General features: G+C 42.0%; 1 protein-coding gene across 1 annotated transcript in view; it reads left to right on the forward strand.

Moving 5' to 3' along the window:
• Positions 1-17,893, forward strand: part of ITPR2 (inositol 1,4,5-trisphosphate receptor type 2) — a 237,638-nt gene that overhangs the window by 167,398 nt on the left and 52,347 nt on the right. The window contains exons 42-45 of the mRNA XM_056847486.1: positions 400-600; positions 2,302-2,412; positions 4,229-4,324; positions 5,584-5,703. Coding sequence (XP_056703464.1) covers positions 400-600; positions 2,302-2,412; positions 4,229-4,324; positions 5,584-5,703 — 528 coding nt within the window. The remainder of the gene's footprint in view (positions 1-399; positions 601-2,301; positions 2,413-4,228; positions 4,325-5,583; positions 5,704-17,893) is intronic.

Here is a 17,893-nt window from a genome sequence, read left to right on the forward strand (position 1 = left end):
GTTTCTTTCACAGCTGATACCTCATGGTATCATCCAAGAATGAACTTATGAATGCAGTTAATGCACCAGGTTAACATAGGAAGCAGGGTTTTGTTTTTGTTTTAGAAAACCTACTCCTTAGAAAGATGGCTATTGAGTATGAATGACTTTAATATTCTATTTTTTTGCCCTGGAAATTAATTTGGAGCAGAAGCACAAGAGTGCATAAGAGGCCAAGTTTGATTTTTTTTTTTTTTTTGCAGATTAGCCTTTCAAGATCTTAGTATTATGTCTACTAATAATAAATTGAGTCTTGAATCTGCAATAGAGAAAAGGCGGGCTGGAAATGACCTAATAAAAACAAATTAATTAATAATACAATGCCTGTGTAAGAATGACAGCATTTCTCCATTTTTGCAGAACTTTTTAAGAAATCAGAACAACAAGACCAACTACAACCTAGTCTGTGAAACCCTTCAGTTTTTGGATTGTATCTGTGGCAGTACGACAGGCGGGCTTGGACTTTTGGGTCTGTACATCAACGAGAAGAACGTTGCTCTGGTCAACCAAACGCTGGAAAGCTTGACTGAATATTGCCAAGGCCCGTGCCATGAAAACCAGGTAGCTTTAACTTCTAGTTAACCCTTACTTAAATGTGCAACACACAGGTTTTTAAGGTTCCAAATATGTTCAATGATTTGTAAAATTATCAGATGTCTCCATAGTTCTTTAGACTGCCAAAAATGCTATTAAAAACTTGGCCCGCTAAGAAGCCGGCATTTTTTAAATATAAATCAGGCTTTCTCTGGTAAGTATTATCACTATTAATCATGGAGATTTGTGCAGTGCTCTCTAATTTTCCTCTTGAGATGTTCAGGTGTAGGCATATGCAGCGGTTGCTGCGACCCACCTGTGAGGGGTATTACCAGCCACATGAAGATTGAAACTTCTTTGACTGAATTATTATAATTCATTCACCACTAAATCACAGCACTGCTTGACTGCTTGATGACTGATTGCTCCCTTACAACTTTTGACCTTTGTAGGGCACAGCCCTCACTCCCAAAGGGAGACATTGAGGTTGGTTGGTTGGTTGGTTTGTCCAGGTTCAAAGTGAAACCCTGTATTTCCCTGCCAATAAATAGCCAATGTATTAATTACAACTTTTATTTAAAAACAATCTTGTGACTCTAGATCAAATTAAACAAAATATTATTGAATAGATACACAAATCACTGGCATACCCCCTAGAAAGCAATCCTATATAAGCATATATGTAATTTCTTTCTACCTAATTTGACTTTGGGGGGGGGGGGAAGGTTAAGTTTAAAAGCTTCTTTTTAGAGTTTTTCCCAAAAAAAGGGGGAAACACATTTCACTGAATTCCAAGTCTGAGAGATTCAGAGGTTACAGGGTGTGGCCAGCTTATATAGAAGCCATTACACAGAACAACACAGAACTTTACTAAACTTTCTGATTTGTGCTTTCTAAAGGCACAATGTAAGATACCTCTGTGCATCCTGTTCCATTTGTTTTTGGATTTATACTGGGAACAAAGCTATTTATTACAAAGTTATGCTTCAAGCCTGAAAACTGTAAGTCAGTTAGAACAGTGGGGCGGGAAAATGCTTGCAGATTTACACAAGAATCTAAAAACAGATTCTCAGGTCTTCTTTGTCAAAACATCCTAAACAGTGATTTACAGTTAAAAATTGCAGCATGTGTACTTAACTCTCCCCCACTGAAATTAGTGGGAGTTTAAAAAGTGCTTAACTTTGGCTACCTTGTGTCTGTAATGCAATATGATAGAAACATTGTAGATGCAATATAAAACCTTCAATGCTACTAGTTAAGTTCTTTTCATGAATAGTTTATGTACGATTATTCTTACCATTTAAATAAGTTTTGGAATGGGCAAAGCAATCCTTATACATAAGCCGCCTCAAGCAGGACTTTGAACAGCCATCCTGAGAATATTCAAAATAAATAAATATTCTAAACATTGCCTCAGTAATGTAGAAGAAGGCCAGTGCGGCCCTATTTGTTCTGTCCAGCGCTCCAAAATTTGGGATCAAGCCCTAGATTTTATTTGCTAGTGCTGCTGTGAAGTAGGATACCACTAGGCCTAATTCATATAATCTCTGTGGATGGAGTTGAAATTGGTGGATGGAGTTGAAACTAGTGCAAGTATTGGGGCGGGGAGGGAGTTGTATATGTGCTGTCGAAGCGAGCAATATTATGGGGGGATGTATATGCACTTGCATATGTTAACTGCATGTTCAGATGCAGCACTGATTATAGATATTATTTTGTATTTTTTAGAGCTGTATAGCTACACATGAATCTAACGGGATAGACATTATAATTGCCTTGATTCTGAATGACATCAACCCCCTTGGAAAATACCGCATGGATCTAGTGCTGCAATTGAAGGTATAGCAATTAATTACCTATTCATGTAAGTATCCTATCCTTGGGAGGCTGGGCTTCTTCAGAGAAATAGTCTTCACTTCTGGCATTTTTTAGCTGTTCTCCTGTGGTTGGTGTGTGTGTGTGAAAAACAAAGGCAGTTCTAAATGTACTGGGTTATTGAATCAATGGGGGGCATTCAGAAAGATCCATTTACAGTGGCAATTCAGTTTTCCTACATTGCGTGAGCAGTTTAAGTCTAAATATTTGTGCTTCATACAAAGTTATGTTGTTATGTCTACTAATAATATGTATAGGCTTATTTTGCAAACTGCTTAATAATATACAAGTGTTGCTTTTCTGTGCTGTGTGTGTATAGAATAGTGAATGGAGTAATTACTTTGTCTTAACAGTTCAGTTTTTTACCCACATATGGAATAAATATGTATAAAGGGGAGAAGAGCTGTGCCCTTTAGCTTTGCACCTGACCTGCATGTTGAGTGTATGGCCTGAACAAATTCATGCATGTTTTTCTTGTGATCAGGACTCTTGTAAAAAGCAGGGTCCCAAAGGCACATACAGAAACTCCATACATGCTCTGTAGATATGCAGGGCTCTCTTCACACTTTCCACTGAACACACGGAAATTGGGGATGGAGCCAGGAGGCATAATCTGATTTCCCCCTACAACACAGCTGGAATGGGCTAATAGATTTCGTTTATTTTTGTGTTATAGTACATTTGAAAAAAATAGCAAACTTGAACATCACACAAAAATACAGAATAGTGAAAACAATAAAGCAGGAATTACATACACACACACACACACACACAGTTAACAGAGTAATAAAGACAGATTACAAAGAGGTAAAAACATCATAATTTGCACAATTAAGTCTTTGTTACATTCTATAGACATTAACTATAACTGTATCGAAACTTTATCACTTTATCAAAAGGCCTTCTGGAATGATAGGAGTATGGGATCCTTCCTCAACTAGACCGCAACTGTGTGGTGAGGAGGCTGTTGCATGACCCATTTGTTAATGTATCCCCAGGCCTACCAACACCAGGTTGGGAAATTCCTGAAAGGTTGGGGTAGAGCCTAGGGAGGGTGGGATTTGTGGAGGGGAGGGATCTCGGAGGGCTATGATACTCCGAATCAGCCATTTTCTCCGAGGGAACTGATCTTTGTAGGCTGGAGATTAGTTGTAATTCTAGGAGATCTCCAGTCCCCACCTGGACGTTGGTAACCCTATTTGAATCTGAATTGCTTTATCCAAATGCCTGGGTCAAGAGTACCCCCTGAGCAATATGAATTCACTATGAGATCTCATTTTGTGAGCAAAAACACAAGACTGAACTTTGTACTTCTGTGGAATATTTTTCAAAAACTAATTGTATTTCTTCCCATACCCTTTGCACGAGGCCTGTGTACTTATTTGCACAAGTGTATATTTTGATTACATAATGAAGCAGTGGTTGCCTGCCCTTGGATCCTGGCAACTGTGGCAAACATATTTTGTGGATTGTATATTTTGGCAGTTTGTGTCTACACTGCATTTTGATGTCAGTACAGTTTGCTGGCAATTAGCCCTGGAGCAGGCTGGTGAATACATCCCACCAGCAGACACAACTTTGAGGATATGTTCTTTCAGTTAAGTGGTGTTATGCTGCGCAGATATCATGCCAACCATAGAACTAAAAATAAAATGCAAGCCATTTAAAATCTTATCTCATAAAGAAAGCTACTCCAGTAATCTCAACTGAAGCAAATGCAAGGGTCATTAATCCATGAAATAGATTTTAACTGCCCGTGAATTCGGTTTTGTGTCGTCAGAACAATGCCTCCAAGCTTTTGCTAGCTATCATGGAAAGCAGGCACGACAGTGAGAATGCGGAAAGAATCCTTTTCAACATGAGACCAAGAGAGCTAGTAAGTATATGGGTCTATATTTATAATCTTTATAATTGAAAAATCTATCATTTTTCAAATAAATTATTTGTTACAGCTCAGTGGTTTTGGCAGCTCAATGTTGCCCAACTGACATGTCCGTATGGTAGCCCAAATTCACAAACAGGACTTTGAACAGGGTCATGCCTGTCTGACACCCGTCTTTATGGCTTCATTATTTTTATTCATTCCCAGAGCTTTTTCTGTAATTGTTCTCTTAAGTGAATCATCACGTGCCAGTCACATGTCATCCAAAAGAACATTCTGTGATGAGAACCTGGAGCTGTTTGTTTCCTGAGACCAGCCTAGTGACAGAATTGGACATCACAAATAAAATAAAGATGAAATTAAATAATGCATTTGTTTCTTCTGTATCCTTCTCCTCTCCCCCCCCCCACAAAATTAGTTCTGTGCAATCTGAAGGATTCAGAGCAGTATTGCAGTGCTGGGTCTTGATGCCATCATAGAATAAAATAGAGGGATGGACGAGAGAGAGAGAGAAACGGACACCCACAAAAACACCTACAGTAATCACATTTGGACAGTGTTCTAAAGCATTTCACATAGAATAGTTGTCATTCTTATGCCAGTTCTTTGAAGTTGTTGTAATTTTTGCCATTGTGCTGATGGGGGATCAGTTCTGAGGCTTACTTAAGGCCACTCAAGTGAGTTCATGACCAAGGCAGGATCAGGGCCTGGGACCTCCGTGTGGCATGGTTCTTCTCCATCCCCGGCCACTCACTCCTAGATGCAACCACGGGACACTTTTCTGCCTGTTGAAAATGAGTTGCTGTGCGTATACACAGTCCCAGGATTTCTGGTGCAGATTCATCTCATCCGAACTCTTTTTCTGCCACGTTTCAGTTCATAGCACCAACTTCTAAAACATGTTACCTGATTTTTCCAAGGAAAGACCAAATAAATATCACAGACATATAGTGTCATTACTCAAGGAAAGAAAGATTATGTGACTTTTACAAATTATTTATATTCCTTGACCAAGTAGTACTTTATCAGTGATTTGGAAAAGAGGAACTGTACCATCATCTTTTCTTCCCATTTATTTTCTGGCTTTCTTTCTGAATTTTCAGAAAGATTTTTTTTAAAAAAAACCATGATATCTGTATGGTTCTTCTGATTTGTAAAATTAACTGCTTCTCTTCAGTGGCCTCCTGAGACGTGCCCCAGGATTGACCTGTATATAGTCTGTGATGCATTACTGGATATTATTTGTTTTAAAGGTGGATGTAATGAAGAATGCATATAATCAAGGACTGGAGAGTGACCACGAGGAAGAGAGCGGAGACGATGGTATTTCACCAAAAGATGTTGGACATAATATCTATATCTTAGCACATCAGGTATGCCATTTTCTTGCTCTAGGAATACCTCTGTTAATAGCTTAGCATTGGAAGTTGGGCGTGTGCGTGTATGTGCGTGTGTGCGCACACCATGTGAAATTTGGGTCTGCTGCAGGGAATTCCCCAAATGAAGGGTAAAGTGTTACCAGCAGCCTTGTGAAATATACACAAATCTCTGGGGCCCTGTTCTTTGGGGACGCCAGATGCTCATGGTTGGATCCAGATGCTGCCCCTAGTATTTCCAGTTGTGTTGCATTCAAGGGCCCAAGAGAGAGCTGAATTCTGGGTTAGAAAGTGGGTCTGTCAGTTACGCATTTTTGCAATGAAACCAAGATGTCACTGAAAGGCCTCCTGTGTGTGTTATCATCCCATTGTTTTGTAGGGTTTGTGTGGGTGCAGTTCAATCAGTTGCATTTCATCTCTGTATGTTTGGGGAGTCTAACAATTCATTGTTAGACACAATTCAGCAATGATGATCCCTTCCATGAGATGGTTGCTGTGCAGGAAGTTACTTCTGTGTTGATATTTCCTGTGTGCTGGCCAGGCAGTGTGGGTCAGCAGTGTAGCTCAACTAGAATCATAGAATCATAGAGTCGGAAGGTGCCATACAGGCCATCTAGTCCAACCCTCTGTTCCATGCAGGATCAGCCTAGAGCATCCCTGACAAGTGTTTGTCCAGCCTCTGCTTAAAGGATACCAGTGAGGGGGAGGCGAAACCCTGCGACAGATGAAGCTTGCCAGTATTTCTGCTCTTTGAACCTCAAACCTTTGGCCCTTCCTGACACCTGTGCATGGGGCTCACAGGTGATCCATATCCACAGTCTCCATGGCTTCACTCATCCTAAGTACTATGGACCAGCTGCAGTTCTTGCATGGAAGATATAGTTTATTTAGTTGTTTCAGGTGGGTAGCCATGTTGGTCTGCAGTGGAAAAGCAAGATTTGAGTCCAGTACCACCTTAAAGACCAACATGATTTCCAGGATATAAGCTTTCAAGAGTCAAAGCTCCCTTCATTAGATAATTTATTTATTGATCATTGTATTTAGGGCTTATTTATTATTCACTTACTTATTAGATGTTTAGCCAGCCCATTTTCTTAAGAATCTTTTTGAGGTATACAAGGAATTAACTCTCACAGCATGAGGAGTTATTATCCTCGCAAGAAAAACAAGTCATTGAGAGATAGTAACTGCAAAGTCATTTGGAGTGTTTCACGAACCTCAGTGTCTCTCTAGTCCAAATCCAACCCAGCATTCATTATGCCACACTGGCTTTAATCCTAAATACATTTCTGCTAATGTGGGCGGTGGGGAGGAGATTTTCTCAGCGTGGTGTAGTGGTTATGAGCGGTGGACTCTAATCTGGAGAACTGGATTTGATTCCCCACTCCTCCATATGAGTGGAAGACATTAATCTAGAGAACCAGGTTTGATTCCCCACTCCTCCACATGAAGCCTTCTCGGTGACCTTGGACTAGTTACAGTTCTCTCAGAACTCTCTCAGCCTCACCTACCTCACAAGGTATCTGTTGTGGGGAGGGGAAGGAAAGGCAATTGTAAGCCCGTTTGAGACTTCTTAAAGGTAGAGAAAATTGGGATATAAAAACCAACTCTTCAGTTTTTTTTCTTTCTTCTTCTGCCCCCCAGGAGCAGGATTAGGGGATGATTTTGGAGGTGAGGCAGTCCTGTACCACTGACGGACATACTTTCCATTAACAGAGATTTGCTGCAGTATCCAAGCCACTAACTCTAGCAGCTTCCTTGTGAGACATCGTCAATGATTGTGAAGCTGATGCACGGGGGAACTACTTGCCTTGCATTCCTACGTTAGAGAGTGGAACAGTGTTAATAAATACATAGAGTTGGGTGATGTGAGAAATGTTTGTCCCACAGAAGTGTTGTAATATCTATGGTCTGATATTATGATACTTCGCAGAGTGCGCAAGTATGCAATCAATGCAACACATGCATGTGTGCAAGTTAGAAAAACAAAAGAAGCATCAGACGTCCTTTCTAATTAAACTAAACTCATTTATTGGTGAAATACAATGAGTATAGGAAAGAACAAACAGGGTCCTTTATCCTAATCTATCTTGCTAGCTTTCTAGATATCAAAAGGTATCCTGCCTTCTCTTTCCATTGTGGGATGAGAAGGTCTGAGTGCGGGAGCGCTCGGTTCTAGTGGCTTGCATGGATGAGGGGAGAGGGAAGAAGGAAGGAAGAGAATTTTTTCCTTGACAATATAACTCTAAACATCAAAGGGGACAGGAAATGGAAGAGAGAGAGGTGTAACTGGAGAGGACCTCCTGTGCCCTGTCTATCTATCTGACTCTCTGGTCAGTCCCCCCCTCTGAATGTGGAGACAAGTGACACCGTAAGAAGGGCATATTTTTCCAACAAGAAGTACCTAAGAAGTCATGTTCTGGCTCCCTGCAGCCAATTACTGAAACTGTTTTAATGGGGCACATTTGGTTTAGATGTAGTGGCCACATCCTGGTTGGGCACTGCATTGCTGAGCCTTGACCAAGCTTCACCCTTGCTCCCCTCCTCCTTCCCTCCTCACGTTGTGTCTGGCCAGCTAATTAATTGGTCCCACTTTTGCAGCCCACCATAGCCTATCATTGCATTTGAACCTTCTTCAAAGGACATTAATGTAGAGCCAAACATTTACACAAACAGGAATCCAGATGTGGGAAAGGCTGTGATTTTATCCAAATCCCATTCTGTTGTGCTAACAAAGAATCACACTTTCTTTAAAAACATTTATATTTGTAAATATAATGTTTAAAAAAACCCTCAAAGGCACCACTGCCAGGAAATGTAAACAAATCATTCAGGTAAAGTTCATAACATTTGTAAATATAATGTTTAAAAAAACCCTCAAAGGCACCACTGCTAGGAAATGTAACCAAATCATTCAGGTAAAGTTCATAACATGGGCCTTCTCTGTTGTGGCTCCCACTTTGTGGAATGGTTTGCCCGAGGAGGTCAGAAAGGCCCCCACTCTCCTGGCTTTCTGCAAACTTTGAACAGCTGAATTATTCAAGAGGGCTTTTCTACACAGGCAATAGGGTAGCACCGTACAAAAAGCATCACAAAGTTACTTGGATAAATTATTGTGGACTGTGGTCTGTACTACTGTGTATAGTTTGGTCTGGGTTGGGTCCTATTGTATGTAATTTTGCATCATTGAATGTGTCATGTTAACACTTGCACTGCGGTTCAGTTCTGTGTTTAGACTTCTGGTTGGTTCTACAATCCAAATCCCATTTCATTGCTTACTGAATGTTCCATCTTGTTGTTTGTATTGGCTCACCCTGTGTAATCTGCCTTGAGTCCAAGTAAGAAAGGCAGACTGTAAATACAGTAAATAAACCAATAACAGAAACCTGCAAATAACCAGGCAGCTGCTTGCACTACCAATTAACCGCCAAACCTTAGTGCCTCTCCACATAACCAGTTAATATTAAACCCAAAGACCACTACAAATTCAGAAGTCAAACCATTTCTGGTTCAGTCACAAGTCGAGTGGAAATGTTTTGCCATAACACTGTCCCAAGTAGATTGTACTGGGCAGAACCCCAGGATCTGTTCTGCTAGCAGAGATGTTTCTTGTGGTGAAAGGAACTTTTCTTTATTGCCAGATCTTCTCCCATTGGTGGAATGGGCCCATTGGGTCCAGTCTGCTTTACCTGAGAAATTGTGCTTTTGGTCATCATAAAGCCAGCTTTTGACCACAGAACTTTTCCTAAGTGTATCCTTTCTCTTTTTAAAAGAGTTGTGTATATTTTCAATCATTTTGATCCAGAAAGGATGCAACTCTCCCAGCCCATGTGTAAGGCTTTTTATTGGTGCTTGCCACACTGTGCGCGCCAGATGGGTTTCCATCTCCATCTCATGTCTTTACTCAGCTTCCCATAATTATCCAGGCCTGTGCAACTTGTGACTGCTCCCAGTCATGTATGTCAACAAGCATCCTCTTTTGATGAGGCTTGCTTGGGGACTGTAAAAGACCTTGTCAAGCCACAACTGTGGCTGATCTGCTTGGCTTGATGAGTCGCGAGGAATGCAGGCAAGTTAGCTTGGGCTTGTCGCCCCAGCAGGAGCCTCTCAGGAATCCTCAACAGCTGTGGGCTGTGCCTGGCAATCGCTTCGCTGTTGTACATCTCTGCAGAAGGTCCTGTGGGTTCCTCTTTTGGCTCTTGCCGCCTCGTATGTGGATGGTTTATTCTGGGGGCATCCAGACTCTCAGTTTCTGTTGCTGTTTCAAGAGTAGTAGCTGGTTCTGCATTTTGCCACCACAACATCCTTTCCTGCCCTTACTTGTGGTTGATCTTACCAGAAGCAGACGACATTCTTGTAAGCGGATGACCTTCGGTGCTTACAAAAATATAAATCTCACCCCTAATGTGGGAAATAGGATCATCATGCTTGTAGTGTCCAAGGAGAGACATGGAAGATACACAAAAAGCATGCTGGATTTACTGCCCAGTGTGCAAGATGTTGCTGAGTTTCATTCTTCCTGGATCTTGACCTCATATATCACTTGCTTATCCTGTTTTCATCTTCTCTCCCTCACCCTCCTTCCTTCTGCTGTTTTAGGTCACTGCTTCTGTAGATCATGAATGTCTAACTTCATCTTGAAACTGATGCCCCAAGCAACTTCCAACCCCCTAGGCTAGCAGAGCCAGTGATGAAATACAGATTTTCAATAATAGGTCTGAACCAGGTTTTGGGAGGCCAGTATGTACAGTACAATTATTGCACCACAATAAATTGGGGTAGGAGTGGGAGAAGATTAACTGGAAATGAGGCCTGTGTTTCCACTCCAATCACCAACAGCAGTTACTGTCTGACATTGCGCAAAACAAAAAACAAAAAAACCCACCTCCAAACAAAAATAGATGTATTAGTGCAAGGCGAAAGCACAGACACATTGCACATACCCTTCATGAGATGCCTGACAATGGCCATCAGAAGCAGTGGACAGATTATTCCCATTGCCATCAGTTTTCTCCAAATGTTGAGAGGTCCTGTTCAAAGTCAGTGATTTATTGGTCTTTTCCCATGTGAGTGAATGGCATCTGTCCACCTTAGGTGGGAGAAAGCAAAACAGCACGCTCAGCTTCAGCTGCCCCTAGCAATCCCAGGGCCTGGCATGAAGAGTCCGTCTCTATTCTTCTTCTCTATTCAATTTCAGATTTGAGCCATGTAATTTTGCCCCTAAGAACCCTGTTAGAGCCCCTGAGAACCGAGCTAGCCCCTTTTCATGTAGCCCTGGCCCTTCTATCTGCTTAGCCTTGCCTGAGTTCTGTTTTGAGCGTGCATGCTAGAGGGCTTCTTCCTGAGCAAGTACCTCAAGTAGACCCAGCAAGGGCATGGCAGGTCCTCCACCTGTCTAACTCAAAAAAAAAAAAAAAAAAAAAAACAGCTGGCCACCACCCTTCTGGCTCAAGCACATATTCAGTGGCAGCATGGACACAACCATCCCTAAACAGTGGCAACCGTCTTCAGTGTGGTGTAGTGGTTAAGAGCAGTGGACTTGAATCTGGAGATCCGGGTTTGATTCTCCGCTCCTCCACATGAGCGGTGGGCTCTAATCTGGTGAACTGGATTTGTTTCCCCACTCCTCCACATGAAGCCAGCTGGGTGACCTTGGGTTAGTCACAGCTCTCTTAGAGCTCTCTCAGCCCCACCTACCCCACAGGGTGTCTGTTGTGGGGAGGGGAAGGGAAGGTGATTGTAAGCTGGTTTGATTCTTCCTTATGTGACAGAGAAAGTCAGCATATAAAAGCCAACTTCTCCTTCAGGTGTCCCCTGGGGAGGGGGCATGGGCCACTGGGCCTCTGCCGCCCCTGCAGAGTGTTGGCCAAGGAGAGGGAGAAGAAGAGCCACGGCCAGGCAGCGAGCAAGGAGGTGGGGGCAGACCCAGCCTATAAAGCACTCTTAAGGGTCAGTTGTGGTGCAAACTGCAGAAACCATTAACTGGCTTGGCCTGGGCAACACAACTGCAGTTTGCACCACCTGGATCAGGCCGCTCCTGCCTCATCATCTTGCTCAGTATTGTGTTAGGACTGGCTAGAGCCCTGAGCCACCAATTCACAGTAACACCATAGTGGCATGGAGTCTTATACAGGCTGCCCTTGTTCCGAGGCCTCCATTTTCCTGTTCCTGGGCTGTATTTTGTCCTGCTCTGTTTTCCAGTATGGATAACAGAAGAGGCTTTGGAGAGGTATATATAGTTCCAGCTGCCGCTGGCACAACTCTCTGGATTTGACTGGCTTTGGGTTGTGTCATTAGATAAGGAAGTGCTTACAAAAACTGAGTAGAATGGGAGCCAGTTTATTCAGCCAGCAGCATCAAGGTGTGCAAGCTTTTTCTTGGTGAGCACCTGCCCTCCGGCTGTAGAGAGACAGGGTGGGTCATGTGACAGAATGCTACCCAATGGAAATGTGTTGTGTTAAAGGAAAAATTTCAGTCTGCGCTGCTCCATTTTTATTAGAAAAAAATTAAATGAGAAAACTCTGAAACATGCATCCCCTATCACCACCTACAGCCTTAAGAGGCACAATCCAGGAAAAATTATGCAGCACTATTCTAGAAGCTAAAATGACTAAACTGAGGCTATTGTATTTTGGTCACGTCAGGAGACGACAAAAATCACTGGAAAAGACAGTCATGCTAGGAAAAGTTGAGGGCAGCAGGAAAAGAGGAAGACCCAACAAGAAATGGATTGACTCAATAAAGGAAGCCACAGCCTTCAATTTGCAAGATCTGAGCAAGGTTGTCAAAGATAGGACATTTTGGAGGACTTTCATTCATAGGGTCGCCATGAGTCGGAAGCGACTTGATGGCACTTAACACACACACACACATTCTAGAAGCTGCAATGTGCCCTAAAACTAAAGTTGCCAACTCTGGGTCGAGAAATTCCTGGAGATTTGTGGGTGAAGCCTGGAATGGTAGGATTTGGGGCGGGGGACCTCAGTGTGGATGCATCCAAAGCATCCATTTTCTCCAGGGGAACTGATCCCTGTACTCTGAAGATTAGTTGTAATTTCAGGAGATCTCCGGGTCCCACCTGTAGTTTGGCAACCTTACGTGAAACACACCTACACCCACACACCCTTTGGTTACTTACAATTCAGCTTGATGAAGAGTTCTGGAGACCTCACCTTTTCACACTCCTCTGTGATATTGTTACTTGTCCCAGTAATGAAATATTGTGCAACTTCTGGTTTGGGGGAGAATTCTTCTGTGGACCTACAGTCTACTGCATGAATAAACTGGATCTAATGAAGTATAATGAAAACAAACAATAATAGTAAACCTAATATCTTAGTGACAGGATTAATCCCATTGTACTAGGAATGTTCTAATTCAGCAATCTTCTCAGTAGCATAATGAATGCTGGAGGATCAACAAATCTATACAAGTTGCACATGCTTTCACTGTACATATTTTCTTCCAAGAAGGCTTGCGTTGCTTAAAAAAGTCCCCTTCTACTTTCAGTGTATCTTTTAATGCAATGTTATATTGAAAATAATAGGTTGTTTTAATCATAAATTAGCTTGAAGCACATATTTAAACCTAACAATGCTGTTCTAGTATAGGAGCATCATGAAAACATGAGTCTCCACCTGGTGTGTTGGGGATAAGCGAAACCATGTTCTTCTCCATCACAGAAAACATCTCAAATAAATGCACGCAAGAGCGCTCAGTGTTTGGTTTGGGGTTTCTACAAACCCTGTCTCCCAGCTCTTTGTAACCAGAAGTTTTTGTGCATACAGAAGTAACACGGTCCTATTTGAAAACCCCAGTGGTGCTATTAAAAATGAAAAATGGGGCAGTGGTATTTTGGAATCTTAAAACTCTGCTTCCCCAGCAAGTCCCTTCCAGCCATCTCATGTGGAAGAAAATGGCCTTATCTGCAGGATGAATGAAATTTTGGAACCTAGATGGAAGTTTGTGTGGGGCCTTGCTGAGTTTCTTTCTGAGCATCATCACACATTAGTTGGAAGTGCCAGCCCATGGTGGCGCTAATGTAGACCTGTCCCAAGAAGCATGACTCCCAGGAGACTCGTCTGCTTGCTTCCCAGAGCCGATGCTTGTCACAGAACTTTTCACGCTCCTTGTGTTTGTTTTGTAGTTATCATCCTGATGAGACAAGGTAATGGTGTCAGAATGACACTGGCTAATTAAGTGTCAGCAGAATCATTGTTGTGAGGCACTGGATTGCTAAGAATGTCACGGGAGCTCAGGATGTGCATCACCCGCCTTGCAGTTCATTAAAATGATATATAACTCTACCTTTGGCTCACTCTAAAGATCCTGCATGGAAGATGCAACTGGGGTTTGACACTAATGAGCCCCAGAAAGATTAAACAAATGTCCTTAGGTGCTGTCCTGTTACACAAAGAATCTTCGGCAACTACCTCTTCTCTACATCTTGTTGACTTTTTCCCCCTTCGAGGATTATCCTTCAGTGTCATAACTTGAGCACAGTCAGACATGTAATCCAACATCTCATTGTCTCTAATAATGCTTGGGTAGGCATCCAACTCCTTTTGTTTTTAAATGAGAATTGTCCTATGAAGTTTGTGTTAGTGACTCACACAGACCATCTAAATAGGACTGTCCCCTAGTCTTAACTGATTAATTGCAGGGGTTTAAATTGATTAATTTGTTGAGTAAATCTGCATACATTTACCTTTGACTAAAACCTGGAGGAAAAACCTGTTAGTCCTGAGACTTATAACTTGTCTCTTGTTGTTTTTCTGACCCACGCCGAAGATGGTTGGGGGATCCGCCAAAGAAAACTCTTTCTTTATAAAAGTCAAAAATATGGCACAAGAGAGACTTATTGAAATAAAAACTCAAATTGTCTTATTTTTTTCTTTTGTGGAAATGGAGGTCAGGTTTGCAGGGAGTGTTCAGAAAATAAACCTGGCTTATAATAAAACAACAGGAAAGAGGAAGCTTGTTGTGTGTTAAGTGCTGTCAAGTTGCTTCTGACTCATGGCGACCCTATGAATGAAAGTCCTCCAATGATGTTTATAAACAATCGATGTTTTGTAATCAGGATGTATCTGATGTAATTCCCTGAAAGGTGTTGATACTTTTGATATAAACTGAGGTAGATTTCACTTGGCAGTCACTACTTAATTGAATAAACAGAAGGTACTTGAAATAATAGTTCTTAAATTGGAGGAATTAGGAACAAAGACACAATTTCGCCAGTTTTTTCCTTAAACCTGGTTAGGGATCACTCTATTTACTTAGGAGCTATTTCCCTTAGAACTGGTTAGGGATCACTCTCTTTACTTAAGAGCCGTTTTCCCTAGGGAAGGACACCCAAAACACTTTCCTCTCACACACAGGATCCTTCTTGATCCTAAACAAATGTGTTTCTCTCACTCCAGTTGGCTGCCTACATTGTCAGCTTCAACAGTCAGTTATCCACTGTCAGTTTTCCTAATGGGCTCTCCCAACCGCCACTTGTAAAATTCTCAAGGAGAGGGGTTCTTTTCAAACCTAATGACACTCCAGGTTCTGTGACTGGGACAACTCATCATTATGCAGCTGTCCATCACAAGGGCCAATAAAATGAAACTCAGTCCAGACAAGATTGAGGTGCTGTTGGTCAATGGAGAAACTGTGCAGGGACTGTAGTGCCAGCCTGTCATTGAGGGAGTTGCAGTTCCCCTGAAGGAGCACGTTCGTAAGCTTGGGGGTGCTACTAGATTTTGACTTATGGTTGCTATGTGGAGCTCAGCCTCTGTAGCCCAGCACCTTTTACCAGCTCTGTCTGATTTGCCATTTTTTAAAAAGCATAATCTGTCCACCGTTGATTCATGTTCTGATCACATCCAAGTTAGATTAGTGTAATGCACTATAGGTGGGACTGTTTGAAAATGGTTCAGAAACTTCAGTTGATCCAAAACGTAGTGGCCAGCTATTGTCAGGGGTCAAATAATTTATGTTTCTGGTTTGCTGGTGGTAATAATTTAAGAAGCTGCAAGAAAACAGTCCCCTCTTACTGCTCAAGTTTGCCATGGAGGTATGCATATGCAAGGGGTGCCTTTTTTACTTAAAAACCAAATAGCTCGCACCCAGAGGTTACTGAAAAGCAATAAATGTGCCATGCCAGTTTTGATAAATTCCCCTTTCAATGCAGCCTCACCCAAAGTCACCTTTCCCTGCAGTGCATCTAAATGGTGTGCTCAGAGGGACATGCGGCGTAATAAACCAGCCTTATTGTGGAAATTATATATTGTGGCTGATACTGTTGCAGGTGCCTTCTGTTAAGTAGAAACATGCTGTATGAGATGAGGCCTTAATCCAAAGACAGAGCTGGCAATTCGGTAGGAACGGGAATCGGCCCTAGAATTTTTACACACATTCTCCGTTTGCCTTTCATCTGCCCTGGAGAGCTCAAGAATTTTAAATTGGGGTGAACTGCTAGATGGCCGAGATGGCAGAAACAGTCTCTGGTCATGCAGAGGAGTTTTCCTGGGTGAGCTTTTGCATTGATCAAAGAGCAAAGGTTAACAAAGAATCTTTTCTCACATTCTTTCTGGTTGGAATGATTAGACATTAGCGCAGCAAGGAGCCCCAAGAAAATGAGAGAGAGAAGCCATGCATGGATTTTAAGCACAAGTTGCCTCTGTTTTCCTTATAGCAGGGGGAGAAGAGCCTGCCAGTTCCATAGTAGTCAGCAGTCCAAATGCACATTAACCCAATCAGAGGATTGAGAGCATCACAGTTCAGCCCGTTGATTGTCCGCTTGTGGGCCAGTAACCCAAATTGTTCCTACCCTTATCTACTGTGGGTTGTCATGATTTGTTTTTCTTTCTCATATTTCACCATTCAATCCTATTGGCCTATCTCCTAAAGCCTAACATGGAAATGGGCCCTCCATGCCCTTACAGTAGCCAAAGGTTTCATATTACAATATTGGAAAGATAACAGCCCGCCTTCCATAACTCAGTGGACTGAGGACCGGTCAATATTTGACCATATGACATATAGACAAAAATTGTGTATGAACTTATTTTTAGATATTTGGAAACCTTTTTATAGATGCTTATGTGTAGACCTGCCACCATTGCCACATTATTTAATTTTTTTTAAAAAAGTAAAGATAATAAAAATATATTTTAAAATATTCCACCTTCAACCAACTGTCCTCAACATGGCTCGCAAGAGATAATAATGGTGAGGAGTACAATCTGGAGAGAGAGACAGACAGACAGAGACAGGCAAAGAATAGATATAAGCTTTAAACATTCCAAGGGGATCCACGTTTTGCTGTTCTTCATGGTCGTAAACAAATAGAAGGTGCAAAGATGAGGCTCTAGAAAGCCATAATGGCTTTTTGAAGGGAAGTTGCCACATACCATAGAAAGCTTTATTCAGCTTGGACTGCGGTGTTGGGAATGGAAACATTGTTATAACAGTTATTATAGGAATCTGGCTACAAATATTGAGATAAAATGGTTCTCTCTCCCCCACCCCCGGCATATGAGCCTTCCTTCGCTTATTTCAGTGCCTTTGCAAGCTGTAAACGTTGCCGAACTTATTCAGATTTCCTTGTCCTCTTGATGCTTGCCCAGATGAAAGGTCTTACATCACCTCTACTCATGGCCTTTGTTGGGGAAAACGTTTGCTGGATGTTATAGAGCATCGCATTCAGCAAAGGGTCCAGAAGCACCGTATAAATGAACAGATGAATTATGGAGTGAGCTTTTGGGGGCTAGAACCCACGTTGGCAGCTGTATTAAGCAAACGGGTGTAGAGGAGGACATGGATCACAGACCCTGCGTTTCAGTAGCCTTGCAGCTTTTCTTACCCTTCAATCAGCTGGTGATTCCCTGCCAGGTTTGCAAAGAAGTATAAAATTCTAAAAAAAAATGCATGTTGGAGGGCAATCCTTGCTAAACTTATGTTATTTTCTCACAGAGGTTTTGCTTTGGTTTGGCATTCAAATTGCAGTAGGGAGGTTGAGGGGGAGCAATCACATGATGTCCCCTAATGGTCCATTTTCCATGTTTTCCCCTGGTTTGCTCCACTGTTTCCCAAACCTCAAAAAAGGCTAGAGGATTACTTTAAAAAAATGAAAATTGGTAATTCAGAGGAGCTGGCCGATTGTGGCAATAGATTATTATAATGTTATTTCACTATAGCGATC

This window comes from Euleptes europaea, chromosome 3 (assembly GCF_029931775.1).
Source record: "Euleptes europaea isolate rEulEur1 chromosome 3, rEulEur1.hap1, whole genome shotgun sequence".
Taxonomy (NCBI): Eukaryota; Metazoa; Chordata; class Lepidosauria; order Squamata; family Sphaerodactylidae; genus Euleptes; species Euleptes europaea.